Source organism: Mustela erminea, chromosome 9 (assembly GCF_009829155.1).
Source record: "Mustela erminea isolate mMusErm1 chromosome 9, mMusErm1.Pri, whole genome shotgun sequence".
Classification (NCBI taxonomy): domain Eukaryota; kingdom Metazoa; phylum Chordata; class Mammalia; order Carnivora; family Mustelidae; genus Mustela; species Mustela erminea.
The window spans coordinates 43,551,290-43,570,983 of record NC_045622.1 but is presented as its reverse complement, the minus strand read 5'-3'; the positions used below and the strand labels follow the sequence as shown (position 1 = coordinate 43,570,983).

General features: G+C 35.0%; 1 protein-coding gene across 1 annotated transcript in view; it reads left to right on the top strand.

Moving 5' to 3' along the window:
* The window catches only part of TMEM135 (transmembrane protein 135), a 251,569-nt gene that overhangs the window by 161,797 nt on the left and 70,078 nt on the right, over positions 1 to 19,694 (top strand). Inside the window, exon 6 of the mRNA XM_032360564.1 lies at positions 4,024 to 4,070. Coding sequence (XP_032216455.1) covers positions 4,024 to 4,070 — 47 coding nt within the window. The remainder of the gene's footprint in view (positions 1 to 4,023; positions 4,071 to 19,694) is intronic.

The window sequence follows — 19,694 nt, the reverse complement described above, 5'->3', positions numbered from 1 at the left end:
AAATAAATAAAATCTTTAAAAAAAAAGAGAGAGAGAAAAAATCTAGATCAATGACCTAAATTTTGGTCTTTAAGAAAATAGGAGAACAAAAGCAAATGAAATCCAAACAGAAAAGAAACTAATTAAGATCAAATTGAAATCAATGAAATAGAACACAAAAATGATAGAGAAAATTAATGAAACTGAAAGTTTGTTCTTTGGTAAAATCAGTGCAGTTAATATATCTACACTCAGACTGGTCAAGAAAATAAGATACAGACTACTAAATTGGGAATGAGAGCAGTGCCAGCACTACAAATTCCACAGATATGAAGATGGTAATAAGCTATTAACTTTTTGGGTGTGCTGGATGTTTGTTATCTTGATGATGATGGTAGGTATATAGTATGTACCTATGTCAAGACTTAAAAAATTAATATTTTAAGTATGTTAGTTTTACATCAGTAAAACTCTTAAAAAATTGAACTAGCCACATGTGAATAGTAGCTATAGAACTGGACTGTGGAGCAGTGCCTTTGAGCTCCTGGAGTATCAAAACTGTATTTAAATATTGTCTGTATAGAGCAAGTATAGAGGAACTCATTTGGCCAATATTTGTTTAGTGAAGGAAATGCAAGATACAACTAATAAGCATGGGTGTATCACCTGCCTTCTCAGCATATTAGTTTCCTGATATGAAGAAATAGAGGTTCATCTAAGTTCTTTTTAGCTTTAAAATTCTGTAATTTGAAGCACAGACAAAATCTTCTTATTTAATTACAAATTTGCATTTATTTGGAAAACGATTTTTTGAAAGTCAAGCTATTTAGTAAATTAACACAATCAATTAAAAATTTGAAATATTACATCACCCACATTTCAGTTTTTCTTTAGTCTCTTTAATTAAGACAGTACTAAACACCTTTCATAATAAAGAATCAGACCTTTCCAGTGGTTCTGTTGATACAGTCCCCTCGCTCATCTCTCATTTCCTCAGTGTCTGTACCAAGTCTCTGCATCCTTGGCCACTTTATATAAAACAACAACCCCTATTCTCCTGCATTTATTTCCTTATCCTGCTTTGTTTTTCTCCAGAACTCCTATCACTAGCTTTTCCTTTAATATCTTCTATCTAACTAAAAGATAGCTCTCTTTAGGGCAAGGATTTTGTCCATTTTGTGTACTGTTGTAAGTTCTAGAACTATGCCCAGCACCCAATAGGCATTCAGTATGTATCTAGTAAATGAATTGATCAATTGTACATCAGTATTCTTTAGATTCTCCTCCCCTTCCCTGCTTGCACAGATTTTCATCTCTTGGCTCTATACTGTATAAAAAAACGAACTCCAAATATTGGTGATTTGAGAGAGAAAGGTCTGCTTGTTTGTTAGAAACTTTCCAGACTCAGGTGTCTAGGTGACGTTTTTTGTATCCAGATCACTTCTATAAGTAACAAAACAAGATTGAAGCAGTTTGCTGAATGCCTAACAGTCATTGTCTCATTGAATCTTCCCAACAGTTCAAAGTGAGATAAAATTCTCACTTTACAGACAAAGGATCCAAGGCTTAGGGAAGTTAAATAAGGCTTTGAAAGTCACTTACAGCTAGATTAAAGCTCAGATCTGTCATACTCCAAAGATTGAGATCTTAAACATTGTACTCTTTCCCAGTTTCAGATGTATTATTTGCAGAGATAAATGTTACTTTAACATGAGCATCAATAGATTTAGCATATGAGGATAGAGCATAGCAACATTTTGAGGGAAAGAGACTAAGGAAGTTTTCCTTGGAGAAGTTAGAGGGTGTGGGAAGTATTTGTGGGACACTTCTAGAGAGGTTTGTGAGTAGGTCTGCAAAGGGGAAAATGACTAGGTCAGGGAAGGAATGAAACATTGAATATTAGGGAGGGTGGCTTTGTCCAAAGAGTAAAGAATGCTAGATACAAGTTGAGGTTCATAGTCTGGGTCATTGGCTGGCAAATTATAACCAGTAAACAAACTCACTTGGACTTTAATTTTTAATTGGTTAATCAGTAACTGAAAGTTATTCCATATGCTTTAAGTTATGTTGTCAAAAGCAGTGATATGAACCTTATACATTATTGATAGGGTGTTTTTAAAGTTAATGTAAAGGAGAGAGGGAAAGAAGGAGTGAGGAGAACAGAAGATTATGTGTCTGTGTTTATTAGAAAGAGAGATTTTATATACTTTACATATAGAAGATTTTATGTATTTTATATGTAATAAATAATAAAATATTTGTTTTGTAGTAATTGATACTTATTTTCCTTTGGTTTGTAGATTTTTAAGCCATTCAGCTTATGTTTGTAGTGCTTATCGTAAGTCAAGGCGGAAAACCTTTCAAGCTTAATTTGTAATAGCAAAACTATTAGACTTTCCTTAAGTTGACTAGGAATTATTTGTGTTGGAAGTAGCAAAACACTGTTTTACACTGTATTCATTTTTGGTATACTTTGTGGTCAGGTTTTAACAGTTAAAGATTGTTCATTTGTCATTTGTCTATGATGTGGGGCCATTGACAGTCATGTTGAGCCTATACTGTTGTTAACATAAAAACACATTTTACAACTTGCTTTTCAGTGATTTACAATGACTTATGGAGATCCACTTTATTGGCACAACTAAGCTTTGGTCAGGACGTGGATTCTTGATTCTTTCCATATACACTTTTTTTTTTCATTAAAGAGAGAAAGAGTAGGAGAAAGGGGCAGAGGGAGAGGGAGATCTTAAGTGGGCTCCATACCCAATGTGGAGCTGGGCGCAGGGCTTGATCTTACAACCCTGATCAAGTCAGATGCTTAACTGACTGAGCCACCCAGGCGCCCCTCCATGTATACCTTATTTGGTTGTGTTTAGTGTTAACATATTTGAGGAGAGCTTTTAAACTTAGGTTTACTGTGTTCAGATGCCTGTTTTTAGAGTTTTTTTTTTTTTAAAGATTTCATTTATTTATTTGACAGAGATCACAAGTAGGCAGAGAGGCAGGCAGAGAGAGAGAGAGAGGAGGAAGGAGGCTTCCTGCAAGCAGAGGACCTGGTGCAGGGCTCGATCCCAGGACCCTGGGATCATGTCCGAAGCCAAAGGCAGAGGCTTTAACCCACTGAGCCACCAAGTGCCCCTAGAGGAATTTTTAATAGCTAGTCCATATCCCAGAAAGGATGATTAATTATATTTTCAGGAGTTTTTCTCATTGATTAGAACTAGTTGACAACTGAACTGTTTTTTTGCATTAAAAAAAATCTGGTTATCTGGATATAACAGTTAATATGTTTATGATTTATTTGCTGACTTCATTATAGAAGAGCTATTTTCTTTGTTCTTAAGTGACTTGCTTTTTCTTGGCATTTTGAGAGATGATTTTTTAAAAATGGTGGTTCCTTTTTGAACCATGTTACCCTTCTACCCAGTATATATATACATACATACATATCATAATATATATTCATATTGTATAATATATAATGTATGTAATTATTTATATGTGTGTGTACAGGCTCTTTATTGCCTTAATATGGTTTATTTGAAAGGTAGAGAATGTGATACATGTATGATTATTTTTACACATCTTTAAATTGTTTCAGCTACAAGATTTAAGTGGGTATTTTGCTTTTATAAGACACAAATGATGCAACATGGGTGGAGCTAGAGAGTATAATGCTGAGCGAAATAAGTCAGTCAGAAAAGACAAACACCCTGTAATTTCACTCACATGTGGGATTTAAGAAACAAAACAAGTAAAGGGAACAAAAAAGAGAGGAGAGACAAACCAAGAAATAGATTCTTCTTAATTGTAGAGAACAAACTGCTGGTTAGCAGAGGGAAGGTGGGTGGGGGGTGCAGATTAAAGAGCACAGGTGTATTGATGAGTGCTGGGGGATGTATGGAATTGGGGAATCATTATCTTATGCCCTTGAAACTAGTATAACATTGTATGGTAACTATACTGAGATGAAAATTGGAACAGAAAGACACACAAATGATATCAGTGTTCTTTTGCAAGTAATATATTTTCTCCTTGTTGTAGGTCCTTTTGTTCTGCATCACAGCTGCCATGTACATGTTCTTTTTCAGGTATGTCCTGTTATACCTATTTATTTTCATAGAAAAAATAGTGTTCCTTTGTGGTTTTTAAAAAATCATCCATGTAGCTAAAGTTATTCCCTAGATAATTATTTCTCACAAGTGGCATAAGATTTCGTTTTTCTTCTTATGTTTTCTCCTTAGAGTGTTTAGAGATAAACCGTTGCTTCCTAGTAGAATAGAAGAGAAGGAAAGAAGATTTGTTTTCCTCTTCTCCATATTATTAATAGGTTCATCTGGGAAAGCTGAATATATAAATGGTCTCAAAACCTGACAAGTGAATTTTTGTTTTTTGTGGACCTGAGTTCAGGTGTTTTTCACTCTCCTTATAAAACAGTCAACATTTTAAATTAAGAAAAAAATGTTGGTAGGATTTAATCTAAATCTTCTACAGAGGTAATCTAGCACATCAGTCATCATCTTTAAAATATTAAATGAGTCCATCATGTCAGAATTGTATTTCCCATTGACCTGAAACAGTGAGGCCCATGGAGGAGTCTTAGGATGGCTCAAGATTTCAAGGCCAATGAAAAGGATACCATCGTTCTATAACCATAGCAGTGCAGAAAGGGGATTTTGGATTGGGAAGAGTCCACGCCTTCATAACCTTTGTGATACCAGTAATTCCCATTTATTTCACTCTTATTACACTAATTTGAATAGACTTTTTCTTGATTTTTTTTTTTTTTCCTGGAATAGGCAGGGTTCAGGAATAGCAGGAAGGACCAAACTTTTAAAATTAAAATTTGTACTGGATTGACAAAAGCAGTTACAGATTTTAATAAGATGTATTTGGTACATATCTTCATTTTTTTTTTCTTTTTTACCTGAATCAGACAATTCAACCATACCAGAATTTTAAAACAACTGATTCCTGCCAGAACATCCTAATAAATATTTGATAAACACCATGATAGGATTTTAACTTACTATGACTTTATCAAAAAATTTATATGTACATTTAAAGTGATGCTGCTGCTGTTATTCTTGTAAAGGGACAGCCAGGCCATAAAAGGGAAAAATAGATCAGACTTCAAGGTAGGGAGAGCTTGATTTGCAAAAGATTGGTGGTGGGTGCATAATATTTTTTGTCAATTATTAGTGACTGAAAAATCACTGCAGCTCACTGACAGTCTTTGTGAAATTGTTTGAGCTACCATATAGTCTGTTTCTTATATTTTAACAATATAGGGGTGAGGTAGGGGAGTTAGGGACAGTGATAGCATCGTTTCATCGGTTTCCAAAAATTGTGTATTGTATTCAGATACATTATTAGAAAAATATTTTACAAAGTTCACATGGTTTGATCTTTATGTCTGTCTAGTCTGAAGGTAAAGCATATCTACTGGGGGAAATATTAAAAAGGGAAAAATTTAGAAACCTGTCTCTGTTGACAAGCACAGGAGGAAAATACAATATCAAGTAAATTTTCTTTTAGTGAATATTCCTAAAAGAAGATAGTTAAATGCAGCAATCCTTCCAATATGACACGTAAAGACAGTGTATTTGATCAACAGTTAGCATTTCTTAGTCATCAGTTTTTGAGGTTTTAAAAAACAAATTGTTTGTTGAATATAGTGATAATGCCCAAGTTTTAGCTTGGTCCTCAGAAATCATACTTTGAAAACTGCTGCCATCAACGTAGTATTTTTGGTGTAGGAAGAAAATCAGCCCTATAAATATGTATTTTGGTGTAGAGCTATGAAACCTTTTCCTGTTTCAGTCACAAAGTCTAGGTTAAAAACAACAATTTAAAATACTTTCCAGAAGGCTCAATACAAGGTTTTAGTGCCAAAACAAACATTTTCAGTTTTCTGAGGAAAGGGGTTGTTTTCTCCTAAAAGAAGCACTATCACCAAATTCCTAGTGTTCTTGGCAGAAATTAGTTAGAATAACTCAAGAAAAGAGGTTTGGCAAATGGTAAAATAAAACCATTTACAAAGTACTACAATCAAACAAAACAGTGTTACATGTTTAAAACTCCGGCGTGTGTTTGGAATGAACAAACAATATTGTACATAGCAGTTAGCAAGTCTAATTGCATTAAAATATTTTATCCTTAAAACTTGGTTTTATATACAAATACTTGAGGCACATTTTTTCCATTTATTAACAATTTTAATTCTAATTGCTTAAAATTAGATAAATAAATATCAAATGATATTGTCCCTAGGTTTCCATTTATGGTAATTTCCTTTGAGAGGAGAGGATAAGGGAAACATTTGATGTTAGAAATTAATCAACTTGTGTTTTTATCCTAACCTACAATTGGGAAAAAGAGAAATGAGACCCCCTTTCAAATAGAGAGAAAATGTGTCAATTTTATTTATTTTAGAAAAGGAACTTGAAGTAGTAAGTCCATAGCATTATTTTCTAGAAGTGACATATAGGATGTGATGCTTATAGTATGAATTTAAAAGTAAGGCAGTATTCTTAGTATTAAAAGAATGACTATCAATATGTGTAATAAAAACTCTTACTTTTGAGTAGTTCTTTTGTTATTTTTTTAATAGGTACAGTTTTCTTACTATGTGCGTTTTCTCATACATAGTCATCTTGATTTTCAATCTGGACACCAGAAATAAGGCTTACATTCAGATAGAATCGTGGGAAAACTTCAGAGGCTTGGGTTGAGGAAGGGTAATATGTGAGGAGAGTTCTAGGTCTTAGCAAGCTGGCCATCCATCCATCCATCCATCAGGTTTCTTTCTATACAAGCATGTGCTGTGGATTCTGTTAGGAACTGGGGTACAATGGTTTGAAGATATTTTGAAAGAAGTCTTTCAATACAACCCCCCAGTGGGCATTCTTCTTAATGATTGTGCTTCCATTGTTCAATCATGTTGTTATTTTGTATGTTGTCAAAACTTTGTCTTAGAACATGTCTGTCACTATGACGGAAAAGTCATGGTTGACAATTTGGTAGAATATTTTATCTCATGCATACCTTTAAAGTACCCGCCCCCCCCTTTTTCTTAAAACTTCCAAATGTGTACTTACGGGTAAAGCAGCCTGTATTTTTAAGTCAAGGATTTATTATAGTTGTTGATTCAGGCTTGACTAGGATCTTTCTAACAGTCATATGGAGAGAAGAAATTAGTTTCTTTTGAACCTTTAGCTTTTTTGTTTTAACTGAAAAGCAAAGGAAAGAATCAACAACAACACAAACAGCATGCCAAAACTACTACACATAATCCTGCTCACAAAAAACAATGAAACATGCTACACTTTAAACTATTTATTTATTGATTTTATTTTCAACATTAGGTATCTGTGGATGGAGAACACATAGTTTAGGAAAATGAAATAATTCAGCTTCACTTTTTATTAATAACTTAATTTCAAATAGACAGTATCATAAAGCATATCATGACAACTTTGATCCCATTCTGTTGAATACCTAGCTAGAAATTCTTTCGACCTGCCTTTGCAAAGGCAGCAACAAATCCAACAGTTTGTTTAAACACGTAGATCGAAAGGCTCAGGCTTGTTGTCATAGCAAATAATCTATGGACTGTATGACTGATTCACAAGGAGACATATCTTAATCTGCTGTAAACATTGAAAAACATGGCATTTTTATTTAGAATCCAGTGCAAATTAAAGTTGATTGTTGTTGTGTTTAAAACATTATTTAGAACACTGTTAATGCCTGCCATTGATGAGTCCTAGTTGACTCTCTGTGAAGGTAGGAATAATAAACCGTTTCATTAGTTTCAAGATAATGGATATATTTTGTTCTCAAGAAAATGAAATGACACTATTTATAGGCTGTTTGCATTTTTTTGTGTGAAAGACATTTGTGATAGTATTTGAATTTCTTTTTATTTTTATATTTTTTAAAGATTTTATTTATTTATTTGACACAGAGAGAGAGATCACAAGCAGGCAGAGAGAGAGAGAGAGAGGGAAGCAGGCTCCCCGCTAAGCAGAGAGCCCGATGCGGGGCTTGATCCCAGCCCGAGATCATGACCCGAGCCAAAGGCAGAGGCTTATTAACCCACTGAGCCACCCGGGCGCCCCGTCCTTGAATTTCTTAATGTAAATGTAACCTAGTATCTTTGAAATAACTTTAACAGCGAGTAAAGAACTTTTGATCTGGGTCTTTTGACCATTATTGATTTTTTAACAAAAGCCCTTAGGTTGTATTTTTTAAAGTATTGCCTATAATTACACAAAGATCCAGTCTAGAAAATTAGATATGGCATTTGAACTTTAAAAGTTTTTCTTCAGGATTAGGAGAATTTTCCCTGAATAATGAAATTTGTATTTTGAAGAGATTTCTTCCAGCAAAGCAGAGAGTGAATTGGGGGTTTGGAGGGGATATAATGGCAGGTAATGGGAGGATACTGTTGCAGTTATCCTGGAAGGAAATGGTGGGGATGTGACTGAAGGTTATTATGATAATGACGTAGTGAAGCGTGAATCTATCTGAGATATGAGGACTTTTTTTAAAAGATTTTATTTATTTGATGGAGAGACACAGCAAGAGAGGAAATATGAGCGGGGGCCAGGGAGTGGGAGAGGGGAGTGGAAGCAGGGAGCCTGATGTGGGGCTGGATCCCAGGACCCTGAGATCATGACCTGAGCCAAAGGCAAGATGCTTAATGATTGAGCCACTCAGGCCCCCGATGTATGAGGATTGATGCTTGGATGAAGAAGAGAGAAACACTGGAAATTAACAAATTAGAAAATTAGAAAATGTGTGTAAATTGAGTACAGGTTTTGCAAATACTGAGATTGAAGTGCATTCAAGATACTCACATTAAGAGATATAAATATCACGTGGTTATTTGAGTAGGTGATAGAGGCTATGCTTGATTGTCACACCAGTCTACGGCCATACCACCCTGAACGCGCCCAATCTCGTCTGATTGTCATACCAATTGGTTGAGTACAGACAAATTATGTACAACTTCTGTATGCTCAGTTTTTTCTTTCCTAAAAAGTATAAATTATTATATGGACCTCAGAGGTTGTGTGATTAAATTAGACACAGCATCTTTAAAACTTTTTGAATATGACCCTAAATAAACTACATTTTATATTGTGAATACACACATACATAAATTTTCCAGAATAATACTTAAACTTATCACATGGAATACAATTTGGGGATTTTTTTATTCTGATTTATCTATTTAAAAAGCTGCTATGAACCACTAATGAGTAACAACAGCAGTGTGAAAAAAAACACTGAGCTAACACAGATGATTACCTAGCTCAGTGATTATTACTTTAGCAGAAGTGGAGTTATGAGTAACGATTATTATCTGTAAACTAGGAAAGCAAGTTAATTAAAATGGAAAACTTTGAGAATGAGGGCATTATCTTTAGTGTTAATGCTGTAAGTATATTCATTAAGGTAAGGGCTAAAAATGTTCATTTGGTCTAACAACCTGTAGGTTAGTGGTAACCAGCTAGAGAAATTCTTGTTGTTGAATTGGTTACTAGATTGAGAAATGTGACACGATGTTCATTTTAAATATAAACAATTAAATCTGTCAGTTATTTTTTTTATAAAGTTGGGAAAATTTTATTTAATAAATACAAAAAAATGTGAGCTGAGGAAGCAGAATGAGTATAATCTCAAGAAGTTTGAGAGGAGAAAGGGCAAGTTGTTACAGGAGTAGGTTTTCCTTTGGATTCCTTCTTAGTTTATTATTTTTTTAGGCAAGAAAGACTAGACTATGGGAAGGTTTGAGTCAGAGAAGGTTATACAAGCCGGAGAACTAACAAGTTGGGGAATTAGGAAAGAGAAGAGAAATGGTCTAAAATGTAGTCCAAAATGTCAACATAGATAGCTAGATTGTTAAATACGTATTTGTCTGAGCGAGAGCATTTTAGATGATTAGGAGAGAATTGAAGTTCTGTTTGAAAGCCTTGAACATACAGTTAAAGTGGAAGAGGATTGATACATTAATAGAAGAATAGAAGAATATAAAAAATATCTTAGGCTTCTGGCTTCCTAAATTCATTGTCATTCTTAAAAGGTTAATTAACTTGTTAATAAAAATTGGTATGGGCTTGGGAAACCAACATTCCTCAGAAGATATATGTAGCTGAATGTACTTTCATAATTGGTAACTAAGCTAGTGAATTTATCAAGAATGCACAATCTGTCCTATGCAAAGATAAAGGTAGAGATCATTAGGATTGTTGCTTTCCTCAAAGCAATCTGAAAAGGTGAGGAGACAGGTTTAAAATTTTGTAAATCACCTTCTCCAGCAATGCAGAGCTTATTGTCAAGTCAAATGACTGTAATCTTTCTTTTTGGGGGGGGGGGGTAGAAAATTAGTCTGCCCATGTGGTGAATGTACTCCCTCTGCTGATGGAAGTTGTAGCAAATCCCTTTTCACTTTTGCCTGTCAGCCTTTGATACACTGTGCCTCGAATAAAGAAATTGCTCAGACATTTTATATTTAATGTAAGTGTTTATTGTTTTTAGTAGAAAGTGAAGAGAAATGTTTGGAGAAGTGGTATCAACTCAAAATGCAACTTCTTATGGACGTAAGGTGCACAATCACAGTAGAAGTGGTCAGTTGTCTTTGCAGTTTTATTTTCAAGACTAAAAACGGCATTTTTGGGTGTTTTCCTAAATGTAAATGTTTTGTTTACTTTTACTGATGTTGAAGTTCAGGAAGTGATGACATCCACATGTTACCAAGTCAGTGATGAGTTTACACCATTAACATGCCAGTTGGTTTATTCTAGTTCTAAGGGTCCCCAGGATTTTGGGGTCTCTGTGAATGAAGATGGCAGTTTTGCAGTTAAAATAAAGAATAAACCTTCCTTATGTTTATCCCCCCCCTTTTTTTACTAAGAACGTGAAGTACACTTCTGACCTAAAACAATTTTAACTTCTGTTAGCACTGTTCACCAAATCAAGTTGGCAGCATTTAGTTGTATTGCATTTATTTTTTATTGAACCTGTAAGATACAATGTAGCTAGAATTTAATTGTAGTAATAGCTATGTCATGAACAAGAAGTCATTTGTTACAAGTTCTACAGTTGTATTTATTTTATTGAAAGAAGAATAATTCTTATAAGTAATTCTTCTTAAGCAGTTAGGAGAAATGAAAATGTTTTTGTTTTGGAAACAACAGTTCACAGATTTTAACAAAGCATTTTTCAACAAAGCATTTCATTTTTGAGCAACAAGAAATTGCTCCTGGGTATAAGGATCTGTTACTGTAACAGAAGTCTCATCAAATTAAATATAAGTAAGAGAAATGATATAATAAATCTCTAACATTAGTGGTGAATTCTTGAAATAATGTAGATAAATTTTTTTTTCCTGATGATGTCAGTAATAGTTTATTAGCATTGGTGATTATTGCTGGAGGCATTTGGGTAAGAGAGTATCCCATAAATGTTTGAATAAATGATACTGAGTTTAAAGTATCTAATGAGGGGCGCCTGGGTGGCTCAGTGGTTAAGCCGCTGCCTTCGGCTCAGGTCATGATCTCGGGGTCCTGGGATCGAGCCCCGCATCGGGCTCTCTGCTCAGCAGGGAGCCTGCTTCCTCCTCTCTCTCTGCCTGCTTGTGATCTCTCTCTCTGTCAAATAAATAAATAAAATCTTAAAAAAAAAACACTTTAAAAAAAATAAAGTATCTAATGATTAGGAGTAAAATTTTTAGCTTTTCAGAATTTTCATGTACTTAATGAAACACGTAGATGTGATTTTGGAAGTTCTATGGTGTAATAGAAATTGTATAGTCTTCAGTGCCTCATGTTCAAACAAACCTCTCTTTAGGTTTTGGCTCTACCACTTACTAATTCTGTGGCTTCGGTAAATTATTTCTCTGGTTGGTTTTTAAATTTTTCATCCATAAAAGTATCCCTGTGGCAATGAGAATTTAGAACAGATACCCCTCAGGAAAATATGTTTTTAAAAGATATTTATGTTTCCAAACCAATACTTTAAAGTTAACATATAAATTAAACTATAAAATGTATTTGGAGTATAGTGCCAGTGGTACTATAGAAACAAACGATATTTATGAGAATATATTTTTATTTCTAATATGTTAGAGCTAAAGCAGAAGGCTTGGAATTTATCCAGTTCTTGAGCTACTCCACAGCGTCCCCTGTTGGAGAAAGAGCTCAGAGCATAGGAGACTGGATTGTGAGGGGATGGAGGAACAGAATTAGACTCTGAGGAAGAGAGTGGTTAAAAACAAAATGAAACAGGGGCGCCTGGGTGGTTCAGTTGGTTAAGTGTCCGACTCTTTGTTTTGGCTCAGGTCGTGATCTCAGGGTCATGATATGGAGCCCCGTCTTGGGCCTGTGCTCTGTGAGGAGCTGGTTTAAGACTGTCTCCCAAAAGAAACAAAATCAGGCTAATCTGCAAGAGACTGGGATTATGGTTTAATCTCGGGCTTTCTGTTCACGTGTCTTCCTTTTTCTTTCTTCTTCCTGTTCCCTGTTCTGATGCCACCTGACTGGAGGGGTGTTGGGGCAGCACAGTTAAGTGGGTCTGGAGAAGAAGGGGTTTTGGAAGTATAGGGTGGATGGGCACTGTGGGGGTTGGGAGTAGGTGGGTAGAGAGGAAAGTGAGGAGGAAGGAAGTGTATTGGCCCCAAATTCCCAGAGCAGCAAGATTTGGCTGTGTCTTTCTGTTGCCAGCCTTTCTCTCAACAACTTGCTAATCCATCCATTCAAAATTGGCTTAAAAAAAAATTTAAAGAGGTTAAATGGTTAAAATGGGTAAAGAATGGAACCAAACAAGGTTATGGGCATTAAGGAGTACACTTGTGATGAACACCTGGTGGTGTATGGAATTGTTGAATCACTGTATGTACACCTAAAAGTAATGTAACACTGTATGTTAACTAACTGGAATTAAAATAAAAACTTAAAAAAAAAAAAAGAATGGAACCAAACAGGGCATCCTTTTCCCTCCAAGTTCCAAATGTCTTTAGGCATCATACTGCATCATATTCTATCATAACTTGACGAAATAAAGCCACAGGTGACTCCTGAAAGCATCTGTAGCACTTTTTTGGTCATTTTCAAACAGCTGCCGTGCACTTGACCCCGTTTTCTCGCAGTTGACTGTTTCATCTCTTTCCTGTAGAGGTGAGAATGATAGAGAAGAGGAGGAATAAGAAAGAGGAAACAATTGCTAGAAGCAGTGGGGTAAGAGGAGGCCTAAGTTATGTTGGCTAGAGTGGCCATTTGTATTGAAAGGATCTACATTCATTTTTGTGTATCTTCAGTGTAGCTAAAAGGCAGTATTTTCCCAGAATTTGATGGTATATCATCTTCTTGTATAAAAGGGGTTCAAGAAAGCTCCTGTGCTCCTTCTGCTATATGAAGTTCCAGTGAGAAGTTGGCTGTGCATGAGGAAATGGGCAATGTCAGACACCGAATTGGCTGGCATCTTGGTCTTGGACTTCCTAGCTTCTGGAGCTGTGAGAAATAGATTTCTGTCATTTATAAGCCATCCAGTGTCTGGCATTTTGTTATAATAGCTTGAGCTAAGACAGCTGGGAAGGGCTTTTCAACTTTCTAATGTAACACATTCATTAATATTTCAGGTGTCCATTACAAAAACTGGCCTCTAGACCTCCTTGCTACCCCAAGGTATAGGCCAACTACTGTCTCCATGTAAGCTTCCCTTAAATAAAATAAAGTCTTTTAATAGGAGTCTTTTAAATGAAGTCTGAAATTACAGACTCCTTTGAAATAGATTTACTGTTCATTCTTAACCCAAGTACCACTATACTGTTTACAATAGAAAATCTATTGTATTAGCCAAAACCAGGGATTCCAGCTGTGCAGACTTACACACCTATACACCATAGTCATAATTATAACTTAGTCTATCCCATTCAGGCTTGAGATTTACATAAATATAATGGTTTTGAAAGTATGGGATTAAAATTATTTGAAATTGAATATAATATATAAGTGATAGCTACAGAAGCCTCAAGCTATTTAGCTGTGAAGAGGTGATAAAGAAGTACTTGCAGATACTTCTAAGAATTATCTTTTGGCTTTATTTGGTTGAGTTTTGATATGATGCCTAGAGAGATTTTTAAATTTGGGAATTAAGATGAATATAGAAGAATGATTAAACTTACTCTATAATGAGATAGGTCTCAAATGCCTTATGAATTAGAAAAATAGCCAGAATTTTGTAAAACACATTAGAAAGGGCAAATAGCCTCAAATGAAGATTATATTGACTTTTTGTATATATTTTGCTCATTGTAGAAGAATGCCACCAAACAACATCTTCCAGAGAATAACTACCACCTTTTCGTATATCCTTACAGCCATTTGCTATGTCTTTGTCCGTCTTTCTCGCCTCTCCACCTACCTGCCTTCCCTCAGTCTTCCTCTTCCTCTTCCTTCCTTACTCCTTTTCCTCCCCCTCCTTTACTTGTTTCCCCTCTCCTTCCACATAGATATTTTTATATTCTCTCTCCAACTTCTCAGTTATTGGATGATGAAATGCCTTTTCTTGGCATATCTGCATTAGAAAAGACTAAGAACTTTCTGTGATTAGTCTAAGCAGCAAGCCTTCCCTTGAATTACACACACTTATACTCACATCCACTTGTCCAGGTGCACACAACAAATTATGAGAAGCAGTAGAAAGGATTCTGATAGCAGTCTTCAGTTCTTCACTAAAAGAAACTGGTGGTAACTCTTAATTAGCTGAACATGACTAAAATAATGATTCCAAGTATCTATTCTTTCAAAGTTCTGGGAATCCTCTTCTGTGTGCTATCTTCTTGTTTAAGGAGAATTACTAATAATCGCAGATAGTTCTTAGACTTTCTTGATATGGATGTACCAATTTGAAGCAGTTAACTTCTTATTTTATTGGTTATGAGGAATGCAGTAATTCAGTACTTTTTTTCAAGCCTGACTCTTTGTTTCTGTTGTTTTCTACCCTGTGAGTTCTCTTAGAGGTAAGTAAGGGGCACGATAGTGTGGCAGAGTTGGTTGAGAGCATTAGCTGTGGAGCCAGACTGCTTTATGTTCAAATCTTCACTTCATCTAACTTGTTTTGTGATCTTGGTGAAGCTGCTTATTAGCCTCTCTGTGTGTCAGCTTTCTCATCTTGAAGTGGGAATAGCAATAGTGCTTACCTTATGTGATTATTGTAAGAATTAAGTGACTGTCATATTGTACATACTCAGTAAATGTTAGCTGTGTTTATTACATTTAAGTCTGAGCTGTGTAGATCACATAGTGTCTAATTCTATGTATATGGTATGTCCAGAACAGGCAAATCCATAGAGAGAGAAAGTAGATTTACATTGCTTATGACTAGGGGACTTGCAGGGAAATAACTACAAATGAGTGTTTTCTTAATGGTAATGAAAATGTTCTAAAAGTAATTATGGTGATGGGTACACTAGGCTGGGAGCATCAAAATCACTGACTGTTACACTTTAAATAGTGAGTTGTATGTTACATAAATTGTATCTGTTAACATGCTGTTAAAAAATGTGATCTGGAAACATATCTTTGTTGCACAGGGACATGGTGTTTCTTGTGTTATCACCATGAAATATCCTTCTGATTGCTGCATCTCAGGGATGCTACTGGTTTTCCTGGGCACACAGGCATATATTGAAAGAAACCATCAGAAAACTGACCTTCTTCTTAGGTCTATTTGAAGGAGTGTTCCTTTGGAGAATGACAGAATGAAAAACCCCTATAGGGCTTGTCAGCTCTCTTTCCAGAACGGTCAGAACTGCAGTTTAGAATGTGCATGCTCTTAGTTAAGAGACACTGCACTTTGGAATTAGAAGGAAAACGAAAGAGGAAGCGTAAAAGTCACAAGTGTACAGAAGCTTGTTAATACAACATTGTGCTGAAATTTGTTTTTTTGATATTGCTTAGTTAGGATGTTAAACTTTTTACTTAGGAGGAGGATTCGAAAAGTGCAGTTTAAAAAAAGTTTTATAGGCTTGCCAACGAAGACTGATTTCAGAAATATATGCAGATACGGTCTAATATCAAAAGTACTTATTGACTGGAGGAAAACAAGATGAAGGATGAGGTAAATTTATATATATGAAACAGGTGTTCAGTGAAAATATTCTCAAGTATAAGTCTGACACATTCTTGCTTATCAAAATGAGAAGTCATGGATTGCCATTTAAAGACTGATCATGAGGATATTCTTTCAATACTAGAAAGTTCATTGCTGATACATTCCAGTTTAGTTTAAATGAAAATTAAATTATACAGTCTTTGGCAAAATAAATTAATAGTTTGTGACTTGATTATATTTTGAATATGTAATTCATAGATTATATTTGATTATATATTGATACTGATTATATTTTGAAGAAGAATTTTGCTGTAACTTCTATTTATTTTGAGGGAGATGTTTCAAAATTGTTGTCCTTGCCATAGAAAATTATTGAATTGAATGGAAAGGTGTAATAGAGGATTATATTAATATTTATATCATATATCATCCTTTTTTTTTCTTTCATGGTCTAGTCTAAACATTTTTTAAAAAGTCATAACAAAAATTGGAAGTATTTGGATTTATTGCAATCTGTATCCTTAAAATGTCAAATAAAATCTCTGCTCTCGAAGGCTTATTTTTCGTGCTGCACAGGTTTAGTGACAGGGCTTCCTGGGGGAGGAAGTATGCTACAGCTGCACTGAGCTGAAAGTCACAGTAAAAGAATATTTTTCCACCGTGATCAGTTTTCAGCACAGATTCTGTCTCTAATGTGTGATTGAGTCACTGAACCAGGAAGGTGTTTACCTGCAAGGTGAGCTGGTCGAAAGGGGAGAAGCTTTTAAGTTCTACAATTTCACCCATAGTCTGCTCAAGAAGAAGAAAAAAGTGGGTCTCCTCCCTTTTTTATGTGCTCTTGTCAATCACAAAGCCTCTTTGTACTGGTGGGGCCTGGATGGCGACTGAGGGCTGGCTGTTTATCCAGTTCCCCTCATCCTAAAATGCAAAATAAAAGGAGGAGGAACACATAACTTTGGGTTCTCAGGCCTTAGAGAGTAAGTCGCCTGTGGCAGCCTGGGCTCTGAATCCAAGCGACCTTGGAATGTCTTTCTGAGGTGATTTGCTTGTTCACTAAAATGCAATATGTAATTCTTACAGTTTTAAGCTCCATAGGCACATTCAAAACAAGAATGATACTCATATCAGTTAATGGAAAGCAGTTGAATTTATCAGATTTAATGTCTTATATCATAGAAACATCAAGCTCTCCTAATAGCACAATGATCTTTTAACTTACGTTTCTTGCTTGAGTGTTAAAAAGATTCCCAGTTGTACCAATTGTAATTGTACCAATCACAATATTTTGCACAAACCCTTCTTTTAGGGTGTCATTTTAAGGTATTTTCATGGATTCTTACAAAAGAGGAGACTTCCCTCACCTTTTAAAATTACTGGCAACTTCTGGTATGAAACATGTAGGGAAACTTGTAAAAGCAAGCCAACCTTGTTGAAATTACTTGAGTCCTAAGACTTTTATAGTCATTAACGTTTTTGATTGCTTTACTAAAGTTATTGACTCTTTCTTTTGGATTTTTAGCTTATATCCCTTATAATTTTCTATTACATTCTAATGATAGGAAGAACTATGTGAATGAATATGAGTTGGACTGATGTGGCTTTCACATTAAAAGAGTATCAGCCTGTGAAATAGTGTTCTTTTAAATTATTCTTTAGAAGAGTAAAACTAAAATAGTTTCAGTAAGGATGAAAAAGAAAGGTTTTGTTTTTAAATGAGGTATTCCTTTTTATTGATTCTAAAGTACACACTTATTAATGTTCAAGAGGTATAAAATGAACTATTACAAATTTGAATGTCTAATGTGAAATCTATAAGGAAATTCTCAAACTTTTATGTGCATACAGCTCACTTGGAGATTTTATTAAAATTCAGATCATCGTCTGATGATTCAGTTGTTCTGGGGTGGGATCTTAGCTTCTGGATTTCCAGCAAGTTCCCAGGTGATGGCAGTGCTGCTGGCCCTGGGATCACATCCTGAGCAGCAAAACTGTAAGTCACCTCAAGAAATAAATTACAAAATTAAAATTTAAAAAAAATATCTGGGACTTTAATCTGATTGTCTCTCTTGGCATTCTATTCTAGTAGTTGACAATATATACAGTCAGGACATTTCCCCCAAATATTGTAAACATCTCTAACAAGGGGGAATGGGCTTACCCCGAAGTCCTCTTCTCAGATAAAATAGAAAACAGTTATTCATATACTCACTTCGGATGCATAGGGAGTATTAGGTTTCTTTTTCTCTCTCTCACATTTTTCTCAACATCAACTTCTTTTCATTTATTATATATTTTAATTTAATTTATTATCCCAGTTTAGTTGCAAATCATCTAATACCATAACGTGTAACAAGCAAGTTGGCTGGGCCAGCTCTGTGTCACGTGCAGGCCTGTGGCTCAGTTTTAGCAGGTCTGCTCCTCATGGATTCATTTTGATGCCCATGCTGAGGGGACAAAGCTACACAGGGAAAGCAGTTCTCAGGGCAGTGGAATGAGGTTTGTTTTTACTAACACCACCTCCAAAATATTTGTATGTGTCTGTTTAGTGCTTTATTAGCACACATCTATATTCGCTTATTTACCAAGGCATTCTTTTTCTGAGTTTGAGTTCCGTAGCTGGGGTTCTGAGTTGTTTTTGTTGTATAAGCCATACTTACAAGAGGTTGCCTTTCCAAAGCATTCAACTCAGTTTCCATGGCAAAAAAGTTAGTCCTTCTTCGTTTATGTAATATGTAGGTCAGTTACATAATTACATTAACAAATATAAATGACATAAACACATTTGGGGACAAACACAACTGATTTTTGGCAGACGTACAACTCAGCTAGTGTGAACAGATGTGTATGTGGTCATATTTGAGAGGGGTGTTTTTATCTCTGAGCAATCAGTGTGAATATTAGAATATTTTACAGAGAGAAAATAGAGAAGCTGAGATAAATTTGTCTTGCTAAGATAAATTTGTCTTATTAAATGTAGTCTCCTAAATGAAGATTAGATTTTTTTTTACAGTAAAGAGCACATTTAAAATACATTTACTAACTTCTGATCCTACACCTTTTACCCCTGCAATATCATCATCCTGGCTTCTTTTCCATTCTTTCAGGATTTCTTCTATGCGTGAAAGCTCTCAAGATTTGACCCTTACCCCACCACACACACATCTTTTTTTTTTTTTTTTTGCGGTGGGGGGATGGGGCTTGTTATTTATCCTAGTAGAGCCAAACTTCAGTCATACTTTCACTGTAGGAATCAGTTTATATATTTGACATAGAACTTGATGCCTATTTATTCTAGCCTAAAAATAAGGTTCAAGAATTCAGGGACTATATGCTGATTCAGTGTTAGTTTAAGTTTATTTAACATGTTGCATAATTCCATAAACAAAAGTATTTCCTTTAAAGTGAATATTACCAATACTTAAAGTTTTAGAGGATCGTTTTTAGATTTTAGAATTTTAGGATTAGATTTTTAGAGTAGGGAGCAAATTAGAGATTATGTAATACAGCATTGTCCCTTTTCTAGAAAGGAAACAGAATCTCTGAGATTTTTTGTGACTTGTCTTAGCTTAGTCAGCAATTAGGGCAGGGGTAGA